This window comes from Prunus mume, linkage group LG1 (assembly GCF_029339155.1).
Source record: "Prunus mume cultivar Tortuosa linkage group LG1, ASM2933915v1, whole genome shotgun sequence".
NCBI lineage: Eukaryota > Viridiplantae > Streptophyta > Magnoliopsida > Rosales > Rosaceae > Prunus > Prunus mume.
Window position 1 is genome coordinate 13,532,491 of NC_142698.1, and position 20,403 is coordinate 13,552,893.

General features: G+C 38.0%; 3 protein-coding genes across 5 annotated transcripts; 2 read left to right on the plus strand and 1 right to left on the minus strand.

Moving 5' to 3' along the window:
* Positions 1 to 156: 156 nt before the first annotated feature.
* Positions 157 to 1,189, plus strand: LOC103339453 (mitochondrial import inner membrane translocase subunit Tim9-like). Its single transcript, XM_008242755.3, has 2 exons — positions 157 to 329; positions 684 to 1,189. Exons 1-2 carry the CDS (start codon positions 232 to 234, stop codon positions 868 to 870), a joined length of 285 nt encoding a protein of 94 aa, XP_008240977.1. The 5' UTR covers positions 157 to 231; the 3' UTR covers positions 871 to 1,189.
* A 1,335-nt stretch (positions 1,190 to 2,524) lies between these two features.
* MYB3R-5 (myb domain protein 3r-5) lies at positions 2,525 to 7,680 on the plus strand. Of its 2 annotated transcripts, none has more exons than XM_008242745.2 (9): positions 2,525 to 2,697; positions 3,124 to 3,275; positions 3,566 to 3,617; positions 3,937 to 3,994; positions 4,429 to 4,523; positions 4,608 to 4,711; positions 5,019 to 5,147; positions 5,304 to 6,463; positions 7,300 to 7,680. In XM_008242745.2, exons 1-8 carry the CDS (start codon positions 2,656 to 2,658, stop codon positions 6,451 to 6,453), a joined length of 1,782 nt encoding a protein of 593 aa, XP_008240967.1. In that variant the 5' UTR covers positions 2,525 to 2,655; the 3' UTR covers positions 6,454 to 6,463; positions 7,300 to 7,680. The 2 variants fall into 2 exon arrangements, with proteins under 2 accessions (XP_008240967.1, XP_088898325.1); XM_089042199.1 differs by having other exon boundaries at positions 2,559 to 2,697; positions 3,113 to 3,275.
* Positions 7,681 to 9,063: 1,383 nt separating this feature from the next.
* PRT6 (proteolysis 6) lies at positions 9,064 to 19,706 on the minus strand. Of its 2 annotated transcripts, none has more exons than XM_008242734.2 (15): positions 19,377 to 19,706; positions 17,898 to 19,010; positions 16,290 to 17,509; positions 14,175 to 16,148; positions 13,562 to 13,613; positions 12,833 to 13,463; positions 12,050 to 12,258; positions 11,415 to 11,956; positions 11,202 to 11,306; positions 11,008 to 11,074; positions 10,800 to 10,877; positions 10,388 to 10,456; positions 9,914 to 10,001; positions 9,709 to 9,803; positions 9,064 to 9,547 (listed from the first exon to the last, which is right to left on the minus strand). In XM_008242734.2, exons 1-13 carry the CDS (start codon positions 19,434 to 19,436, stop codon positions 9,927 to 9,929), a joined length of 6,195 nt encoding a protein of 2,064 aa, XP_008240956.2. In that variant the 5' UTR covers positions 19,437 to 19,706; the 3' UTR covers positions 9,064 to 9,547; positions 9,709 to 9,803; positions 9,914 to 9,926. The 2 variants fall into 2 exon arrangements, with proteins under 2 accessions (XP_008240956.2, XP_008240948.2); XM_008242726.2 differs by having other exon boundaries at positions 9,709 to 9,835.
* Between the last annotated feature and the right edge of the window lie 697 nt (positions 19,707 to 20,403).

Here is a 20,403-nt window from a genome sequence, read left to right on the forward strand (position 1 = left end):
AAAAAAGTTTGGGCCTCGCTTTTCTAGTTTGAATTTGGATTTGGGGAGCAAACTTGCCGTTGGGCCTGTGGGCCCCACTATTTTCTATATTATTAAGTGCGCCCTTATGGTCAAAATTTGAATTACTAAAAACTTGGAGGATCTGCCAGCAGGCGGCCTAAATGCGTTAAAGGGTTTAAGACGGAGGCTCTAAACCCTAAAACCCCAAAACTGTTGGAATCAAAGACGAAGATGGACAAGGGCATGCTGGCAGCGGACTTGGAGGGTCTTCCTGAAGAAGATAAGCATAGAATGGCCACCTTGATCGACCAGCTTCAGATTCGTGACAGGTTTGTGTGTCTTTTTATGCATAAAATATTTGTAAATATATGTTTGTGCTTTGTGAAAATGGAGTGTCTTTGTCTATTTCTTGTTCTTGAAATAGTGAATTTATTAATTTATATATAGTGAGACATTTTCTGATATGGTGCATGGTAGATTGAAATCTTAGAGAAATGCCAATCATGAAGAACCCACAAGATGAATTTATTTATTTATTTATTTTGCATAATTGTGTATTGAAAATATGGAATTAGGATGTAATTTCAGTGTAAAAAAGTACAGGTTTGTATACGCAGATGATGATTATCATGAGTTATAATTATGAAGTCTCTGGTTTCTGTTATGTTTGTCCAAAATTGCAGCCTGAGGATGTACAATTCATTGGTGGAGAGATGCTTTACAGACTGTGTAGACACCTTTCAGCGCAAAGCCCTGACCAAGCAAGAGGATTCTTGTGTTCGTAGGTGCGCCGAAAAGTTCCTTAAGCATTCGATGCGCGTTGGCATGAGATTTGCAGAGCTTAACCAAGGAGCAGCAACTCAAGATTAAGCTAAGCTCCATATGAATCATCTTTGGCATGGAAATCTTATAAACCTTTTAAATTGGTTTATGACAGGTGCAATTGGTTTACCCTTGGTTTTAGAATTATGCTTCTTACATTGATTGGATTTGTACCCTTATAAAGAAGAAACTTCTTGTCAGGTTTTACAGTTTAGCTGGATATGAATCAGTTGCTAACTTATTACATATAAATTTTGTTCCATTTCCATATGTTCTTGGAAAGGCATGAACAAAAACTTTTGCCCATTTTCCATATCAGATTGTGTGACTTTACAATAAGAGAAGCTGTGTACCTAGGTCTGTGTTATTAGCTTGATTAGCTTTCTCTTTTGTTTCCCTTAAATTATACTTTATTTGGGACAGTGATCTTGACAGTGAACCAACCAAGTGCTGCTTATTGTTCACATTAGTTCAGAGTACAATTTGGTTGGTAAAAAGATTTGACTTCTGAGCTTTGGCCCTTCGTGCCAAAGATGACAAAGGCCAACATATGATTGAGAATTGTCTTGAGGTGCAGAGCTTGAATTGAATATGCTGTGATATATGCTCAATTCTGTGCTTGCATACTTTACTTAGTTTTTCAACCATGTAAGATTGTTCCAAATCAGATTTTTCATCCATTTTTATTAATGGAACAAGTTACATAAGGCATCAAGTTCATTTCATTCAATGTGGTTCGTGGGATTTAAACTTATGATATTTTTGCAACAAAATGAAAATGAGTATCTCAAATGATGGTTGGCAATCTTGCCGTCAGTTAGTCCCTATTATTTGATTATATTCTCTTTTTTCAAATATTATTTGATTGTATTCACCAAACTCAAAAGTGCAGCAAAACTAACGAGCCCAAGAAAACAAAACTAAAACGAACAAAAGTCGCTCAACCAATTTACAATCAAACCCCTAAAACAATTCATAAGCTTAAGTGAGCACTACTACCATCACTTGAAGCAACACTACCATCAAAGATGGTCTCAAGCAGGTTGCAACAAACTCCGTCAAATGTAGTTAGAACTAGACTAAATGTTTGAATTGGAGCATTTTGATACGGTTAGGAAATTAAAATGTAGGTCTGGTAGTATTATATTATGGGAATCAAACTACAATTTAGACAAAAAATACTATACAATTCGGATTTGATTGTCGATGAAGTACGAAAAAGAAAAAGAAAACGGTCAAGTTGAGGGTTTTCCCGCCAACCAACGGTCCAGATCAATGAGAATAGAAACAATCACAGCACAGAAAGACAAAGACCATCAGGCACCGTACACTCAGCCATGATCTGACGTTCCAGCGAACATTAATACCCTAAACCGCAATTCATTATAGTTAAACGTTTCTTTCCAAACAAAACCCACTTAAACCACGAGCTATTTATGTCCAATCCAACGGTCCGAAAATGCCCGCGAAGCAAGCCGCCCATCCAACGGCTCCAAACACGTTCGATATTTAACAAAGAGCCTAGAGTGCCGTTTGAGGTTCAAACTTTTGGTTTCGGTCCCCTAACGTTCTGGATGAACCGTCAAACGCCGTTAGATGATAGGGTTTTCTAAAGCTCACAAAAACTCAAAGCCCTTTCGATAACGGTAATTAACGGAGACGTCGGTGCATATATATTCGTTATAAATTTATAATAGTTTTTATTATTATTTCCTTTTAACCTCTGTTTCTTTCTTTCTCTCTCTTCGTTTCAACGGGCGAGGATTTTTCGAAACCAAAAAGCTCCCTTTCATGTTTCAGAGAAGAGGCTTCTGAAATCTGTTCGCCTAATCGATGAGCTCGAATTCGATTCCCGCCACTTCTTCACAAGCATGGGTACTCTTACTTTCAGAAAATGGTTTTTGTTTCTTGAAAGAAAAAACTTTTCTTCTTCCTATTTTGTTGATTTGCTTTCATGTTTTTTCACTGGTCTCAATCAAGTTTCCACGTTTTCTTGGACTTCAAGTTGCTCCGATTTGTGCTGGATTTATTTGGGCTTTGGATTTAAGTCTTGTAATTCTCTTTAATTTGCGTTTTGGTAACAGTTTTTTGATCTGGAAACTCTTTTTAAGATCTGGGTCTTGCTTGTCTGGGTTATGGCGGTGGGGTTTTTAAGATTTTGGAGTAAATTTAGGGTCTGTTTTAGAGTTTTTAGTGTTTATGATTCGTTTGAGGGGTTATTTTTGAAGGGTTTTGTTTTATATTTGTGTGTTATGTATGTAATTATTGATTAGGATTTTGAATTTTGGAGATTATTTATAGGAAGAGATGGAGGAGGTAAAATTAGAAGAGTGTTGCCTTGAGAATAAGCAATCAACGGCTGCTTCCAGCTCGTCTGTGTCCGAAGGCAGTGGCAGTGCTATTCTCAAGTCCCCAGGGGTTTGCAGCCCAGCATCAACTTCTCCGACTCACCGGTACTCTCCCTTAATTCCTAACAGCTGTAAATTAGTTACAACTATAGTGATGTTCTCTGTTTAAAAATCATTCTCTTCATAACCGGGATTAAATTACGAATGTGATGTTTATTTTAGGTTTCACGCATTTGCTTTTAGAGCTTTTATGATTCTCAATGAGTGTTTGGATCCTTACCTACTGGAAAATGGATATGCTGATCGATTTTTGTTGTGATCATTTTCCATTGTTTTTAATTATCATCAACAGTGTTGGGGTTAGTGAACTGAAATATGTAAATTTGATCTTTCAGGAGGACTAGTGGTCCTATTAGGCGAGCCAAAGGTGGTTGGACTCCACAGGAGGTCAGCATTTCATTCTGTACTTGTGTTCACTTCCTTGTAATATCAGCTAGAAGCATGAACATTTTTGTGTTTGTTACTAGCATATTGAAGGGAGAGGTTCATCATTGTCAATCATCAAATCATCTAATTTGGAAAGGCTTGAAACTGTCATTTCTTTTAGACTTTCTGGTTTTATTACTTCTGTTTTCAATAATGTACACCGTCTCTATCTCACCCATTTTCACATGATGTTGCTCAGATACATGCTCTTATGTTTTCTTAGCCATAACTCTTTTTGGTGCGTGATTTTAATTTGCAATAACATGTTGATTGGTCACAGGATGAGACATTAAGGAATGCGGTTGCAGCTTTTAAGGGGAAGAGTTGGAAGAAAATAGGTTTGTCTCTGTCCTGATTTATGTTGTGTAGTTGCAAAATTTCAGTTGTTATGGTGCTTTTAGGTAGCAGTGAGTCTGCTCAGGCAATGTGCTCCCGTAACTTAATGAGGTCTTTTAAATGGTAGAGATTTTGATAAACTACAAGAAATCTTATTTTGGCTGAACAATAAGAATATATTCAGAGCTCTAAAAATTCAAAGCAAACCAATCACATGACATAGATGTCCCAGTAGACTGGGCGTGTAACTGTTCGTTCAATCCACTAATTTCTGTTCTACCTATGTTGTAAATTACCAAAAGGGGGTAGAACAATATATAAATTACATACACGACTAGAAACCTAGTCTTGGCTGTATTACCGAGTATTTTATTTGTTGTCATATTATGCTTAAATTCAGGCAACTAATCTAATATTTGGAACAATGTGTATGCAGCTGAATTTTTTCCTGATAGATCGGAAGTGCAATGTCTGCATCGGTGGCAGAAGGTTCTTAATCCAGATCTTGTTAAAGGACCGTGGACTCAAGAGGTTGGAACCTGATACCATCCTTACTTTTTGTGATCCTTTCTTGTAGCTTTACATTGAACTTTCTTTAACTTGTTTGTTTTGTAGGAGGATGATAAAATCATTGAACTGGTAGCCAAGTATGGACCTACAAAATGGTCGTTAATAGCGAAGTCTTTGCCTGGCCGTATAGGGAAACAATGCCGGGAGAGGTAACCTTCATAAGTTTAAGTCCTTATGTTGTTGTCATGTGCGACCCTGGAACTCTTGAGCACTATAATGCTGACCTGATCTGTTTCATGTTCCTCTTAAAATGATCTTTTTCTTTCTTTCTGGAATTAAGATTTATTCTTTTTATTACCTTTAGTTTTGTATGACTGATGCTTTATGCATCAATGTTATTCCTTCCATTGGCTTGGATCTTCCAATTGATTTCTTCATGAAAAGCAAATAAACGGTTTGGGCAGTGTATACACTTATAAAAACAATGGAACAAATTTTTTTTTTTTTAAAATACAGGTGGCACAATCATTTGAATCCAGACATAAAGAAGGATGCTTGGACGTTGGAGGAGGAATTAGCACTTATGAATGCCCATCGGATACATGGGAACAAATGGGCTGAAATAGCTAAGGTTTTACCTGGAAGGTATCTTTCTTGATTGATTTTTTATTTATGAATGGCGTTGAGGTGCTAAATTAGGGCAACATTGGGGTACATGTATTTTGAAAATCAAGTTCTTTGGTATTATTGTGCGTATGTACTGTTTACCAAGTCAAATTTTGCATAACTTTGTGTTTGTAGGACTGATAATGCAATAAAGAATCATTGGAATAGTTCCTTGAAGAAAAAATTAGATTTCTATTTGGCTACTGGGAAACTTCCACCAGCTGCAAAGAATGGTTCCCAAAATGGTGCCAAAGAGACAAGTAAATCCACTGCAACTAAAAGATTACTTGTTTGTTCAACTAAAGGATCAGATTCAACTGCTCAGACATCATCTGGAAATGCAGATGTATGTAAGCTAGATGAAGATGGCAAGGATCAGTTCGAGTCCTCTGCCCCACATCAGGATTTGGGTGCTTCATCAAGTGTTCTTCCAAATGATCCTGCTGATTCTGAAGGTGTAGAATGTCAGCTGAGATCATCCTTTAGAGATCTTAGTTGCTGCAACTCAGAGTCAGGGTCAAAGTTTGAGAATTTTGCAGTAAACAGCAAGCCCCAGATTGAGAGTATCATTAACAGCCAGGCAGAGTCTGAGAATTGTGGATTTAACAACCTAATAGATGAAGACAGAGTTAAGAGAACACCTGTACCAGTTGAAACTCCAGGCTACAGCTCTTTGTACTATGAACCACCGTTAGAAAGTTGTGGTCCATTTGATTCAGGTTTTTCCAGCATGCGTTGCTTTCAACATGATTACGCTTCTAGTCCAAATGTATCACCTATAAGTTTCTACACTCCGCCTTGTGTGAAGGGCAGTGGTTTATGCAATCGAAGTCCTGAATCAATTTTGAAAATGGCTGCCAAGACCTTCCCCAATACTCCTTCCATCTTGCGAAAGAGAAAGAATACTTCCCAAGGACATTTGCCTCCTAATAAAATTGGGTTGGTGGATTGTGAATCAGTCAGGGAAGTGCTTAATGTTTCTGATGAACAGGAAAGACACAAAAACAGTGCGGAAATGTCTGGGTCTCAAGAAGAAAGTTTGTGTGAGAGTCCAACCAGTCAAGGTATCAGCACCATTGGGCCTAATGGTAAGGCTTTTAATGCATCTCCTCCATACCGGTTAAGAGCCAGGAGGACTGCTGTTTTCAAGTCTGTGGAGAAACAACTTGAGTTTACATGTGACAAAGAGTATGATGGTAATTCTAAATCTGTGGAGTTGTCTGCAAATGGAGGCTCTGGTGTAATCAAAGATTGTTCTCATGCAACAAAGATGGAAGTGACCTAGGGCATGCACTGTAAGTTACAGTTTTGCTTATCATTGTTCTTGAAATCTTTTTTTAGAACTGATATAGTTCATGCTTGGTAAAGCTGTCTTTTATATTTTACTTGAGGATGGAAACTGGATCTGATTGTGTCTCTGCATGGAGGATCTATGTATGACATATAATTGCTTGGTCACGTGGTGAATTATTTATGATTATAGCTTATCCTGTTGCTGAATTTTGTCCTACCATTAGATTGTTAATAACACACCTGACGTGTGCAGATGACAAGCTTGCTGAGGATAGTGCATAGATGTTTTAGTTTTCTGATAAAGGAATCAAAGTTGTCATTCTTTGCATTATGGATATTAAGAGTTGGATCTATTATTTCCTTCCTCATTCTTTTCATTTTGTAGCCTTTGTTGCCAAAGTTAGAAAAGAGCCAAACAATCTTGCCGCCTTTGTTAGAGTAGAGTTACCATTAGAAAAGATTTGTGAAGATCCTAAGTCTCTTCAATATTGGTGGTACAGAATCCAAAGTGATAGAGAAGTCAATTACAACTGCCTTTTAGGAAAGATAAGTGGAAATGTGAAAATTTCTTTTGTTTATATGAACTGATGAAGTAAACTATCTCCTAGAGTCCTAGTGGTGAAGGAATTTGTGTACTTGAAGCCGTTTTTATTTTCCTGGTTAGTGATGAAAGAAATAGTGTTTGCATATTTTCTCACTGTATCTGCTCTAAATATTCACTTTCTTTAAGCCCTTTTCTTTCGGCCTGCTATTGGGTTCATCATTGAAATAGCGATGGAATGAAGCAAGAGGCAATTTTAAATAAGTTTCTGATTTGGTTTCCTCTGTTTTTATTCAGGTACAAAGGAGGGTGATTCTATTGAAGTTGGCTGACACTTTTGAATTGGTGATATTTCCAAGTCTACAGAGCTCTTTTGAAAAGCGATTTATCGATTTATCAGACCACTCTCTGGTCTTGCATCTTGGATGCCTTACAATTCATTAACTTGCAAATACACCACCTGATCGTTACATTGGAGGGGTTTTTAGCACAGCAACTTGACAAAATACAGTGGCAGTGGGCTTCTGTTTTGTGTAGAATAAAAATGATAGGCCCCAATACTTGTGAAAATATATTGATTGTACAGAAAACCCATCAGCAAAGGAGCGATGATGCTTTATGCTTGAAAATTCCCTTAATGAAAGCGTAGCTCCAGTCATCTGTTTGGTTCTTTACCAATTTTAACTCTACTACCTTCACACACACGTACTCTTTAGAAATCTTAGTATTGTCTCCCATTTTCCTCGGGCAGTGGATGTGAGAATTTTCATTATCTTGATAAGTTTGTTTTGTACATAGAAGGAAAGCCAAATTGTTAATGACCAATTTTTTATTTTTATTTTTATACAAGCAATATTCTACTTCAATATAATCTAAATTATGGAGAGGGAGATTCAAACTCGGTTGCATAGTGGGAAGCACATTCGTTCTAACCAACTTGACTAAGCTCATGTCTGTTGCCAATGAACATTTAATCCAGTGGCACTGAGTCTCTCCTCTATTGAAGGATCTCTCATGCACGATTATGTTAGATTAAAAAAATTAGCTTAATAGGATGTACAAAAAAAATTCAAAGGCTTATTCATAGATATGCCCCCTTGTGCTTTCAAAATAGTCTCAGATTACCATATGTTTTTTGAAATGTCTCAATATACCACCTATACTTTCAATAAGTGTCACGTTAGCTATTCCATCAAATTTGAGAGAAGTTCTGTTAGTTGATGTGGCCCCCACTTCTTTTCAATCTCTTGACAAGGGAGAGGAAGGGTTGGTCAGGTTGAGAAAATGAGGGATTTGGGAGAAAAGGGGGAATTTGATTTGGGGATTTCAAATTTGGGAAATGAAGGATGGTTTGATTTGGGGATCTCCCAAATCTAAAATCGCCAAATCACATTCCTCATTTTCTCCCAAATCTGAAATTCCCTCAATCTAACATTCTTCTCTCAAATTCCCTTTTTTTTCAACCTGACTAACCCTTCCTCTCCCTTGTTAAGAGATTGAAAAAAAGTTGGGGCCACATCAGCTAATGGAATTTCTTTCAAATTTGATGAAATAGCTAACGTGAAACACTTATTGACAGTATAGGTGGTACATTGAGACATTTCAAAGAACATGTAATAATATAATACTATTTTAAAAGCAAGGGAGCATATCCATAAATAAGCCAATTTCAAAAGAAGCAACTTTCAGAAAACTGCGTCTCATGAAAACCCCAAAATCGAAGCTGAATCGGGCAACAGTTCTCAGGCTAGGAGAGGCACAGTATATGATTGTGCCAAAGAAAGTATGCAATGAAAGGTGCAAAGTTTTCTTTATTTTTCTTTATTTTTTATGCTACTTATATTACCAGATAGGTGTCAGATGCTTATATTGGTAGACTGAATTTGTCCGTCATCAGAACGACAATATTTGTCCATCAGACTGAAAAGTCACTACTTACTGATTCTGTTGTATAAGCACTGAGAAAAAAAATAAAATAAAATGAAAATGAACTTTGAACGTCAACATCGGAGAAAAGTTGACCACCAGTTTTAGGCCTTTTATGGGACATTTGCAATGCAATTACTAGCCTAAACTTGAAAGCAATTCTTTTTATTTTCAAACTATTAGCTTTGGCAACTATATCAAAGGATTTATCACCAAGCCCAACCGAAACAGTTTGAAATCTCTTGTAACAGCTCCGGAAGTCACTCCCCCTCCTTCCCCTCCCTTCCTCAGCTCTCTGATAATTAAAAAGAATGTAATAACAAAACAATAAATAACGCCACAAAGTGAAGGAGAGAGAGAGCAAGAGGGATGGACTGAGTTCCTCTCCATGCAAATGCCACTCTACCCTTCACCAGTGGCTCGTGACCGATGTTATAAAATATCTATGTACAACCGTTTCGCAATGACTCCACAACCCTGTATGTTGCCAGGCTTCAGCCTTGAGCATCATATTGAACTGTACAACCATTATAAAAAAAAAACAAACGGAACAACCTGCCGACAGACGGTCTTCCCTTGGAACCAAATTTTCAACATGCGGAGAGGAAAATCCAAGCATCTGCCAATGTAGGTGACAAGATATTTAGTAACAGTAGGAAAATAATCTTTAACAAGCAAACTATAAAAGTAAGGCCACAGGCAAAGAGTAAAAAATAGTCGGGAATTTTATAGCGTTCCATATTGTTCAGAACTACGTTAGTTTAAAACACAGCCACTAACCTCAATGTGCGGTAAACTGAACCATTAATGTAAGGTGCAGATTTATTGTCAGAACTGGATATTCTCTGTTACTATCAAGAATCCTTTGTCATCCCCTGACATAAATCCGTGTCACAATATATACCGCCTGAGATGCCAAACTAGAATATTCAGCAACTTGAATAAAATGAACTAACACCCATGACTTTCATTATATTGCCTTTACCTTCAAATCCAAACTAAACCATGAAGAAAGAACCAATAGTAGTTTGCCCAAGAACCTTGGAACTTCGATCAAGACCATGAGAAGCAACCTGCCACGCAAAACAACATAAACTATTTACCATAAAACTAAACACTACCAAGAATATTTTTCAATTGGAACGTATAAATTAAGTATGCTTCTTTATGAAAACACAGAACAGAACTGCTCAGTTTCAACATAACACTGTTGTCAGGTTTGGCCACGACAATGTCATTGATAGTGGGGGTGGGGCAAAGGGCTGCAGGTGGAAGGGGGGGGCGTGAGAGGGAGGGCCAAAGTTTTTATTCAACTTTTAAATGAGTGATAAGTAAGTTGTTTGGAAAAAGAATTTACCTATAAATTACCATAAGCAACTGTTAAGTGGCAACGAATTTCAACATTTACTGCATTAGGTAAAATATGATGCAAACTTAAAATGTAGCAAAAGATTCTCACCAAATAAGTTAAAGCTGCATAGCGTTCGTCATTCAAGTACAGCGGCTTTCCTCTTTGCATTTCAACATCCTGCAATTTTTTTTTACAATAATACAGAAACATATAGACCCCTATAAATCAATGAATGCAAATAGGAACAAAAACAAGAACAGAAGCATCCACAGTTACTTCTTCCAACTTCTTCATTTTTTTCATAGGCATTTTTGCATTTTATTCAGAGAAAGAAAAACATAATAACCGTATGCAATAAAGAAAGGAGCTCAATTAACAAAGGAATTATGTCCTCTTAAATGCGTAATCAATTTAGCCTTCTTTTGCTTCATTCTATCCATGTGAAACTCTAAAGTTCTGGCCATAAAAGAAACAGAAGAGCAGAATTTCTGTGTGATTTGCTATAGCATAAACTAGTTACCTCTTCCCCAAAAGCATCCAAGTACGGCGATGGCCAGGGAGCTTGCCGCGCACATCTTTGTAGCAGAATTGTTGTCCTCTAATAGCAAAGAAAATTAACCATCTCCATAAACAAGAAAAGAGGTAAAAATATAACTTACAAGATTTAAGAGACAGCTGCGAAACATAACTTAAAAAAATAAAAATAAAAAACGAACTGCAATGCATACCCTGATCAACAGAAATACCCCAGTACCAGAACCACAGGCCAATGCATGAGTTTGGCATCCACTTTCCCTAAAGATGCAATGTCAAAATTAGCAATAATGGGCACAGCAATGGCCCAACGGGGCATAAACATGTATGCACCTAGAGGGACACTTTTCTTAAAAATAATGACAAATATTGGTGAAAATATATATACCGGCAGCATGTCTTCCAGCTTGGAGAGCATAATCTCCCACAAAGCAGGCACAATGCGGGGTCCTCAAGGATGGATTTGCAATCAGGACAACGCTGTTTAATATACCTGAAAAAACACAATCTTTCTGAATGAGTTTAAATTCTCGAGAGATTTGAATTTTTTTTTTTAAAGAACAAGTACTCCAGCAACAAAACGAGAAGCAATTTAACCAACCTCTGCAAAAGGTCCTGGTAAACTCGGGGCAGACGCATCAACTGGAAGGGAACTGCAGGATTACAGTGTATGTTTCCTCTAAATCTTTGGACTTCAAACCCCTTGCAAAAATGACAGAACCATTTCTGAACCATTGAACGCACCACTTTATCCTTAAGAATAACATCAAGTGTAGGAATCTTGAACATTCTTTCTATCTCCTGAACTTCATTGAGCTCTACCAGCGCCACATCAGTGGTATCCACCATGTCACCAATGGCATGAGATCTATCCAACACATTATACCTTTCGAAGAATGGCGCTTGGGCATTATAGTTTAGTAAATTCAACAGCAATGCACACCTCCGCAAATAAGGGAAACTCAAGCTACGAACTATGTTCTTAATATTACTGTTACAAGAAGAGCCAACATAGTTTGAAACAAAATATTGCTGCGGGAATCCAGATTCTCCCATGAGTTTAGAGACATCGGTAATCAGACAATCATCAACACCTAATTTACTCATATCGCATTGATTTTTCCCAAGATATGCAATTATACCCTGCATTCGCCATATTGGATTGGCCACTAAATGATTATAATGGAACCCAAGCATCAACCAAATAATAAAAAGAGATAATTACAGATAACGTACCTGAACTACAGAGACAACATAGAATAAGTGCACCAGGGATAACAAGGAATCTTCACATGATAAAAACCGATATGGAAGACAAAAAAGAACCCACATCAATGATGAAAAAGGATCACGAGCAAGGACAGGATCAGATGCTCTATTCCAGAACTGAATATCAGGATATGATACTGCCATATCAACATGTTCCAAGATACGCAACATAGCCCCTGTAAAACATAGCATGGATGAGGATTTAATAACTTGTAAGAGTGGAATAAATCAGGAATCAAGATGACTTGTGATATACAAATGCCTGAACTTATATTGTTTTTAGCAAGCATAACACGTAAAATTTTGTACACATGAAACTGTAACAAGTATTAGTCCCTTCAGTAGCTTTGAATATGATCCAAGATATCAATCAGCCGCAACATTATAATAAGAAAGGATGGTGCTACTTATCCCAAATTTTCACAACTTCTTTCCAACCTAGTAGCGTATATACACGGCATCATTGCATTAATAAAACAACAATGTTGTAGAACCCAATGTGAGAATGCCATGTAAGTTGGATAGAAAGAGTTCGGTTCCATAGCATTACCGATCATCTCAAACTATTATGTTTTAAATTCATGTTTCAATAAATAAATAAAAAAGGAAGTAGACGATAACTCATTAAATTTAACTCTAACTGCATGCGATTAGTGAATCAGAAAGCAAGGAAAAAACATAAAAAAACTCCACAGAAAGCCACAAGAAACACATGAAATAAATGGCACTTACTGATAGCAATAACATTACCTTGTCCACATGTTTCACTACCATGGTCTATGGAAACTCCCAAGCAAATAGATTCTGCAAAGCTCTGAATTCCTATAAATCTCTGAAGCACATGAAGAGAATTCTTACTTTTGCTTTGGACTAGTTTCAGCAACAAAGACAATACAAATCTACTGGAGGATTCAAGTTCCTTATACAACGCATTAAGGTCATAGCTTGGTGTTGCAAATTTCCCGCCAGAACGTGCAGCAATTTCAATTGATAATAGGGAGTACTTAATTGTGTCCCACATGAGCATTGGGTGGCTGACCCTGGCAGACCCTGATAACTTATCCTGTTTAGTCGGAAAATACATCTTACAGAGCAAACGAGAAATTTCAAGGTTTGAGGTCATTCTTCCACATCTCTGCAGAGGAAAACCTTTAAGATTTCCAACCTTCCCAGATGCCTTCGCTGCAGATTGCACAAGAGCCAAGCCTTGCTGAAGCTGAAGAGAATTAATTTCTCCACCTGATTTGACCAATGGACCAGTAGCATGTGATGAACTAACACCTGAATGCAGAGACTCCTTCGACACCTTCTCGAACAACCCTGGCAACGCAGGCAACACAGAATTTGCAAGTCGACGGCATACAGGGCAGAGAAACTCCCCCTAAGGAGAAAAAGAACAAACATGCAAAAGATCAGTAACAGAACCCTCCTCCCTTCACAAGCAAGAATGAAAAATGGAAAAATATGTAGGCCTTGTACCTTATCTGGATCTACAATATGTCCTCCTTCAAAAACAATTCTTCTGAGATACCTGCGTGAAAAGATAAGAAGATGGGGGAAATTAAGCCCTTTTCACTAGCACGTCAACATTCTTCCAGAGCGACATATATGATATGTATATCTGACTTTTTTCTCTTTGGTTGTTGCATCATAAGTACATAACCATTTAAGCACGAAATTCAATTTTTACTAGCAACAATTTGATCTGGCAAACTATAACATAGCCCTTTTGCTAGAACTTGTCAAATAAAGAAATAAAATAAATAATAATAATAAACTGAATCATCAGAAAGGCAAACTTGATAGTTCACACAGACTCTTCCCAAAGAACAAGGCAATTGCAAATTGTCAACACTGTTTCCTTGATATTCAATTGTAATGGAAGTCCAACTTAATCAGCCTTCTTTCTCCAATTCATTTACATCTAATTGTGATTGTCTCTTAACAAAATATCTTAATACAGTTGTTTCATTTTTAAAATTAAAACTTCTACTTTTCTTGCAAAATAAATCACAAATTTGATAAAAGAGTTATAAAGAAATCCTAAATTACAAAGTAAGGATTGAAAACTTCTGCTCTTGATAGGACTTACCTTTCCTTCAGTGAAGATAAATAGCGATCAAGGCATCCCTGATGCACAGCATGCCCACAGGAAGAAAGATAAATTCCATCACAATCTATCGGGCCAAATCCATCATATGCTGAAAGCCGAGAAGAATCTATTGGCACCCTTTCATTGGGACCTTCAGAGGATGAAGGATTTTCTGTTGTCTCTCTAGAAAGAGCAGCTGTATATTTTCCAAGCAACATAAATTCAGCATGCTCAGTTTTTTCTTGATCCCCTTCAGGAGTTGAAAATCCCTTATCCTCTGTAAGCTTAGAATGCCGCATCTTATCATGCAATTCTTTTTGGATGGAGAGGTACATAGCGTCTTCCATTGTCTCAAATGTACATAAAGTCTTTTCACTTTCATCATTTAATTCACGTGGCACTTGGATATTCTTTAATTCATGGAACCGGCCCTTGAAAAAATCTAGAAGAGCCTCAACATCCCTAGGTTGCCCATGACAGGCAAATTGAGTGATTGCAACCTGAACCAACTGTTTTAAAGGGTAAGATGGTACCACCCCTGAACCACCTGACGAAGAGCTTGTTTCAGATTGATCAGTCACCTCACCTTTGATAATAGACATGTGCTCCTTGTCTATCCAGCGAGGTTGTTCCCATGAAAGGGGACCTCTGTCCATGAAATTCAAAAGCCTAGATTTCTGAAGAAGAACTAAGTAGGATATGGGATTTCTGGAATTGGGATCATGGCAAAGTGAGCAAACAACTTCTGCAGACTCTTCTGAATCATCTTCAACGTCAGGGTTACAATCCTCTTGCTCACATTTTGCGCCATCATCCAAAGTGGAATTAACGCTAGCCATAAATTTTGATTGCTCAGCTCTCATTTTTTCCAAAATGGCAGCCTGTCTCTCTCTGGCTTTTGCCTTGCGCTTCTCAGAATCAGAAATTGAACCCGAGGTATATGTGTCACCATTTGGAGAAGATTGTAATACATGACCAATTACTTCAGGTGCAAGTAGTTGCAGTTTGGTCATACATCCCGCATCGATCTCTGCAAACTTCTTCAATAAGCTTCCAATTAAAGAAGAGAGGTCACTCCCAGCTTCCAAACAATTGTCTAAATTCGCTTTCTTATGCATCCTCATCAAGATCACAAGAAGTGACAACAAGCTTTGTTGGCCAGCGCCAAAATGCGGTCCTTCATAAATTTCTTCACCAGCAAAAGCTAGTATGGGAATTGCATCTCCATCATAACAAGACTGATCACCAGATTCCTTATGTTGAAAACAAATGTCTAATGCTAATGAGAGTAAGTGCAATGCAGTTAAAAGAACACCATCAGGAGCTCGCGAATCAATTGATTTATCAGAAAAAATAGCATAAAACAGCACTGCACGGATAATTTGAAGGACTGCTTTAGAAGTGGCTATTCTAGCAACCCCCTTGAAAGGAGGATAAATCTCAGTCCACCTCGGTAGCTGAGTGGTCAATGCAGAAACGCTACGGAAACGCAAGTATCTTTCTTCTGCAGCTTGCAGATCCCTTGAGTTCCAACGAGGGTAGAACAAATCCATTTCTTTCCAAAATGTCCATCGTAGTGAATACGTCCCCTGATTAAAGCCTGAAGGATTGGAATATGCTGCAACAGTATCCAAAATTTCAGGAAGCTGATCAAACTTAGACAGATCACGAGGAAGAGATTTAACCAATTGACTATGAGTGGCATCTGCAATGGCTAATTTATGAATCAACTCTCTTTTCAAACTTTCAGCTTTAGTTAGCCCACAAAATCTCCTTTCTTTGACTATTTGTATAATAAGAGTTAGCATTTCCTGCACTAGAACTGCTTCATATTCACTTGAGCGCTCAAGGTTCAAAGAAAGGTAGCTTGACAGACCAAAGCGTTTTACAATTCTATTAACATAAAGATCAGCTGGAGCCAAGGCAGCACAGCACTGAAGCAGAAACAGGTCAAGCTCCAAACCCTGTTCAGACCTGCATATAAAAAATAAAAAATCATAATAAAGGGCCAATCATGAAGACAGAAAAAAAAATACAGTGAACAAAAAAACCAAACATTACAAGAGGTACTTTTTCCCCTACAATGCATGTGTCAGATAAGAATAAATCACTTACCAGCGAACTGAACGATACCACTCACATGATAATAGGGCAGCATCCCCATTTTTCCGCCATATTCCAGCATGAACCTCAGCACAAAATACTCTGATCCGAAGGGGATGCTCCATAACAAAGGCAGAAAATCCATATGGGTGGCAGCCTCCTAGAAAATTTCCAAAGAAGTCAGTCAAAATAGCTGAAGATGAATTTGCAGAAGTAGCACTAGCCAAATCTGGCACTTCACCAAAACATCTTCTCAATGCTTTCTGTAAAAGCAAGGAAAGTAACCGATGTAAAGGAATGTGAACAGATATATCCTGCGAACTAATGTCATATGTTATGTCTGGCCAATCCGACGAACTCAGAACACGTAAAGCATCTAAGTCCATGGCACCATCTACTTCCATGGCACTATCATCCAATCCTGCAGGACTACAAGCATTAACTGAATCAATTTCGTCGGGAACCATTAATTTAGTTTCCTGGCCTGCAACTTTACCATTCTGGAAGTCAACACTCATATTGCAATCACTATGTAAATGCGATGAACATTGCTTGCCATGATCTTCACTTGAACTGGCAAGTCTACCAAATATATTGCCTCTCCTGATCTTGGATAATGTTTTCTTCAGTGCTGAAAAATTGCTACCTGAGAAATTGCTAGTACTTGGAGAAGATGCATCAAGAAAAGCCCGGGAGGTATTATCAACTCCCAGCCAATTCTCAATGGCCCTCAAGCACTCATAGGTTAGCCACATCACAGATGGTGGAATCAACAAATCAGAAAGAGCATCTGATCTATCTTCCGAAACCTTCGATGCACGTGCAAATGAACTACTCCTCCCTACTGCACTGCATACGGAACTTTCCGGGGACAACCGTCCCACTTTTGCATGTCTTAGGCTATCCCTGCCATCCATATCCTGCGAGTCTTCATCCATCCTGTCGCTAGCCACAGAAAATGCCCCATCCACCAATAGAGAATGAATGTTGGCAATCGAATAGCCTAGAACGAATGGCAGATGCATACTCTCACTTTCTTCTTCGATGCGGATGCCTGTTTCCCTTTTTTGTGGATTCATCCCTTGCACGAAAGTCAACAGTCTCATCCAAGATCTTGAAATATCTTGCTTGTCATGAGTTACATATTTGGGCACTACAGCATGGCTCATAACAAATCGAATATCTTCAATGACACGAACGGTGATCTCATACAAATTTGACCACTTGGTAACCTGTAAGGAGGAAATTACCCACAATTTTACTACATGAACCAAAGTAAATGAAAAATTAAAAAAGGAGCCACAACAGAAATTTGAAGAAACAAAATAAAAGTATCAGATTCCCAATCACAATGCACCATAAAAACCAAAAGAGGAACAAAAGAACCAGAAAAAAAAAGGAACTTGAATAACTCCATAACCAGGGCATAAAAAAAACTCTAATTAGAATACATAAAAATATACAGCACGCCTTCAAATTGAAGCAAAGTAAGTACACAATCTAAGTGGCAAAGTCATCAGTTTTATCATGAAGTAACGTCAGGAAAAAGGAGGTGAACGTGCAGAGGTATGATCATATCGTACCCTAGCACTTAAGGAAAGACAAAAATAAATGCATTACCTGTAAACGACCGTCATCACCAGCACAGGAAACGAAAATATCTTGCAAGCATCCCATCAGCATAGGCAGTAGGTTCATTTCTTTCACAAGTCGGGGTGTTAAAGTTGGCACTGTGAAGATTTGTACTGAGAATACAGAGAGCAGCGGATACTTTTTAAAAGAAACGTCACTGAATTCCATTCTGGCTTCACTTACAACAGCTGGGTAATAACACAAAAATACTTTGGCGAACTCATACTTGAAAATAGGTTCCCCCAGCAATTTCAGGAGCAACTCATGGAGCTTTTTCACAACAGCTTCAGTCAGAAACCTCTCTGCCCTCACAAGAATCCCCAATAAATCCCCTGATGATAAAATCATCTTAGATACAAAACTCAGTAAACTTTCACTGTATTTGCAGAAGTCTAGAAGCATCTCAACCACAACAAAAGTTAACTCATTTGCAACCTTCTTACGCTCTGTCACATGGTCGCTTGCTCTAGGGGTTTCCCGGTAGGTAGTTTCTGCAAGAAGTAGCTTATTTTTCCAAGAAATGAAGATGCAATCAAGAACAGGCCCCACAATGTTTGCAAACTCCTCTGGAAGGGGTTGTATCTGTTCTGCACCTTTATGCTTTGAGCAAAAGCCTTCGCGCTTCCATGCTGTAACATCACCACAATCACAACAACCACCGCCAGTATAAATAACAGAATAATCATGATCCTTGTGATTCCCATTCTGAAAACATGGAACGCAAATTGCACACGTTGGGTCATGTTCACATGTTCGGCACCTGTATGCTAAATCATTCTGCCCCCAAACAGCTCCGCAAACACCACGCTGCCCAACACTCATTTTGGAGAGATTCTTCAGGGCTGAAGAAGGTTCACCCTCAAACATCAACCACTGTAACCACACCATGCTTTCACGGAATCGATTTTTCATGGTTACTGCTGCTGATTGTTTTTTAGACCCCGGTTTAGCTTCATTTAGAACCTCTGCTACTTCCTCATCAGCAGGTAGTATAGCAGAAACTAGCTCTGGTATCCGTTGCTTGTTCTTTTTGACAAAAGCAACTAACCCACGTTGGAACTGCTCAAGAAACTCCTCAGGCACTCCCAATAGAGCAAGCCTCTGGTATAAATTTAAAAAACAAATGTGAACCCACTTGTAACCCATATATCTTAACACTACAATAGGAATATGAAAGTCAAAAGTACATATGACTATACTTAAAAAGGTAATATTTTCCCAGCAAATGCATTCACTTACCCAAACAAGTAATACAATATAAATCAGCCCAGATAGTTAAAAGAAAACGAGACAAAAGAAAGGGACAAACTTTCAACTACAAATGACCAATTAATTGTATCGCAAATGCCTCAATGATAGAAAATCAATTAGACCTCCAGTTGCTCGATAATTCAACAAATTAACTACTGGAAAACAAAATCAAAATCAAAATTCGGATAATCAAAGAAGAAAAATCACAAGGCCTACCCGTATGATTCGATCACGAGGCCTGAGGTGTGTAATTTCAGGAGGCGAATCGACTTCCATGGTAGCGGAACCGCCAGAACGCCAGTACCGCACCAGCCAATCAACGCAACACAAACACCGCTTAAACCGAGAGCCTTCACTCCCCAGGATTACTTCACAATAAAATAATCTGGTGCATTTAAACCCTAACAACAATTCATCCTAATTCGTCGGTCTCGTCCAATTTTTTGAAGCCCTAATTCACCAACTGAGCTTGAATTTATGTTCCAGTCTAACTTCCAAATTGTTGTACGAGCGTAGCGGTTTATGGAGGTCTCGAAGAATCTATCTGATGAGAGAAGGAGAGAGAAGAAATGCGAATATAATATAAGAGTAGGATTGGGTTATTTGTCAAAGATTGCGTGTAAAATTATGTTCTTCGCAGTTAATTTTTGTGTTCGTTGGCTTGAATTATTATTATTATTATTTTTTTGTTTACCATTTTTTATATTATCTGCTGCAGTTGCTCTGATCACAGACTCACAGTTGCATACCATTTGTGTTTGGATGGTTTCACACTTTTTACTTGTCCATATTGGGTAAGTGAGAAAGGGACTGCTATGCGTTCTATGGAATTGTGTGGATATCCCAACCCGACTTGAGAAAATAAGAGGCCAAGCCCAATTTGAGAAAATAATTGCTACATACGTAAATTGAACAAGAGTCTTGGCTAGTATTTGGTTAGCGGGGCTTTTATAATGGGGGGTTATGTCGAGGGGTTATAATAAAGGAGGTTCAATCCTACAGTTTAATAATAATTTTGCACTAGGTCGAATGGCTATTAAGAATCCCCTTATAACTCCTATTAGTGAGCCTAAATGCATTTTGGATTAGGACACAAATTTTATAAAAGTTCAAAATATGAGGGACTCTGTAATCCAAACTTAAACATGGGTCACAACTAAATATGACTTAAAGCCCAGTATAGTGGTGTTTTAGGCCCGTCCACCAAACGAGGCCTATGAACTATAGAATTATACTATAAAGG